This window comes from Alligator sinensis, unplaced genomic scaffold (assembly GCF_000455745.1).
Source record: "Alligator sinensis unplaced genomic scaffold, ASM45574v1 scaffold137_1, whole genome shotgun sequence".
Classification (NCBI taxonomy): Eukaryota; Metazoa; Chordata; order Crocodylia; family Alligatoridae; genus Alligator; species Alligator sinensis.
In genome coordinates this window covers 534,045-534,798 of record NW_005842545.1, presented here as the reverse complement: position 1 = coordinate 534,798, position 754 = coordinate 534,045, and the positions used below count along the sequence as shown (strand labels likewise).

At 62.5% G+C, this 754-nt stretch overlaps 1 protein-coding gene across 1 annotated transcript in view; it reads left to right on the top strand.

Annotated features, from left to right (window-relative positions):
• The window catches only part of IQSEC2 (IQ motif and Sec7 domain 2), a 31,087-nt gene extending 30,948 nt beyond the window's left edge, over positions 1 to 139 (top strand). The window contains exon 18 of the mRNA XM_025213661.1: positions 74 to 139. Coding sequence (XP_025069446.1) covers positions 74 to 139 — 66 coding nt within the window. The remainder of the gene's footprint in view (positions 1 to 73) is intronic.
• Positions 140 to 754: the final 615 nt, after the last annotated feature.

Sequence of the window (754 nt, the reverse complement as noted above, 5' to 3'; positions counted from 1 at the left end):
CCTGCCCCCGCCCTCTCCCCACACCCCACTCAGCCCCCACTCCCCAGGGGCCCCCACCTCTCCCTTGCCCCAGCATCACCCGGGGGCCCCCTCCAACCCAAAGCCCAAGGCTGTCAATCGCATCAGCACCGTGGTGTGAACCCGGCCAGGGGGTCGGATGGGTTCGGGCAAAGGTGGGGGAGGGGGTGAAGCCAGCCCTTGAAGGGTTTTATATAAAAAAAAGCCAGGAGAGCCCTGCCCCCCTCTCTTCCTCCATCCCTTCTCCGCCAAAAACAGGGACTGGATGCAGAAAACAGGCACAGCTGGGGACAGCAGCGGAGGCACGGAGCCTGCTGCCTCTGGCCACCAGGGGGCACTGTGGTGAACATGGGGGGAGTTCTTGGATGCCCCCAGCCTTGCACTGACCTCTCTTGCTGGTACCTGGCAGTAGCAGTGGAGAATGATCTCTGCTTTGTTGCCCCCCTTTCCACCCCTTCCCCAATCTACCCCCTGCCCCATAATCTACCCCTCTTCCTCCCCTGAATCTACCCCAGGCAGCGTGGGGAGGTGGGGCATCCTAATTTGCACATGGCTTGCGTGTGGTTGTTTACATGGGATTGGGGAGCGGCTGGGGTATCAGGGGGCCTGGGAGGGGAGCTCCCTGCTTATCCCTGTCTCTTACAAGGGCTACCGGACCCCTGCTGCCCCTCCCTCTCCACTTGCCCACCCACCCCACAGTTATCTCCTCAGGGTCCCCCCAAATGCTGCCCCTCTT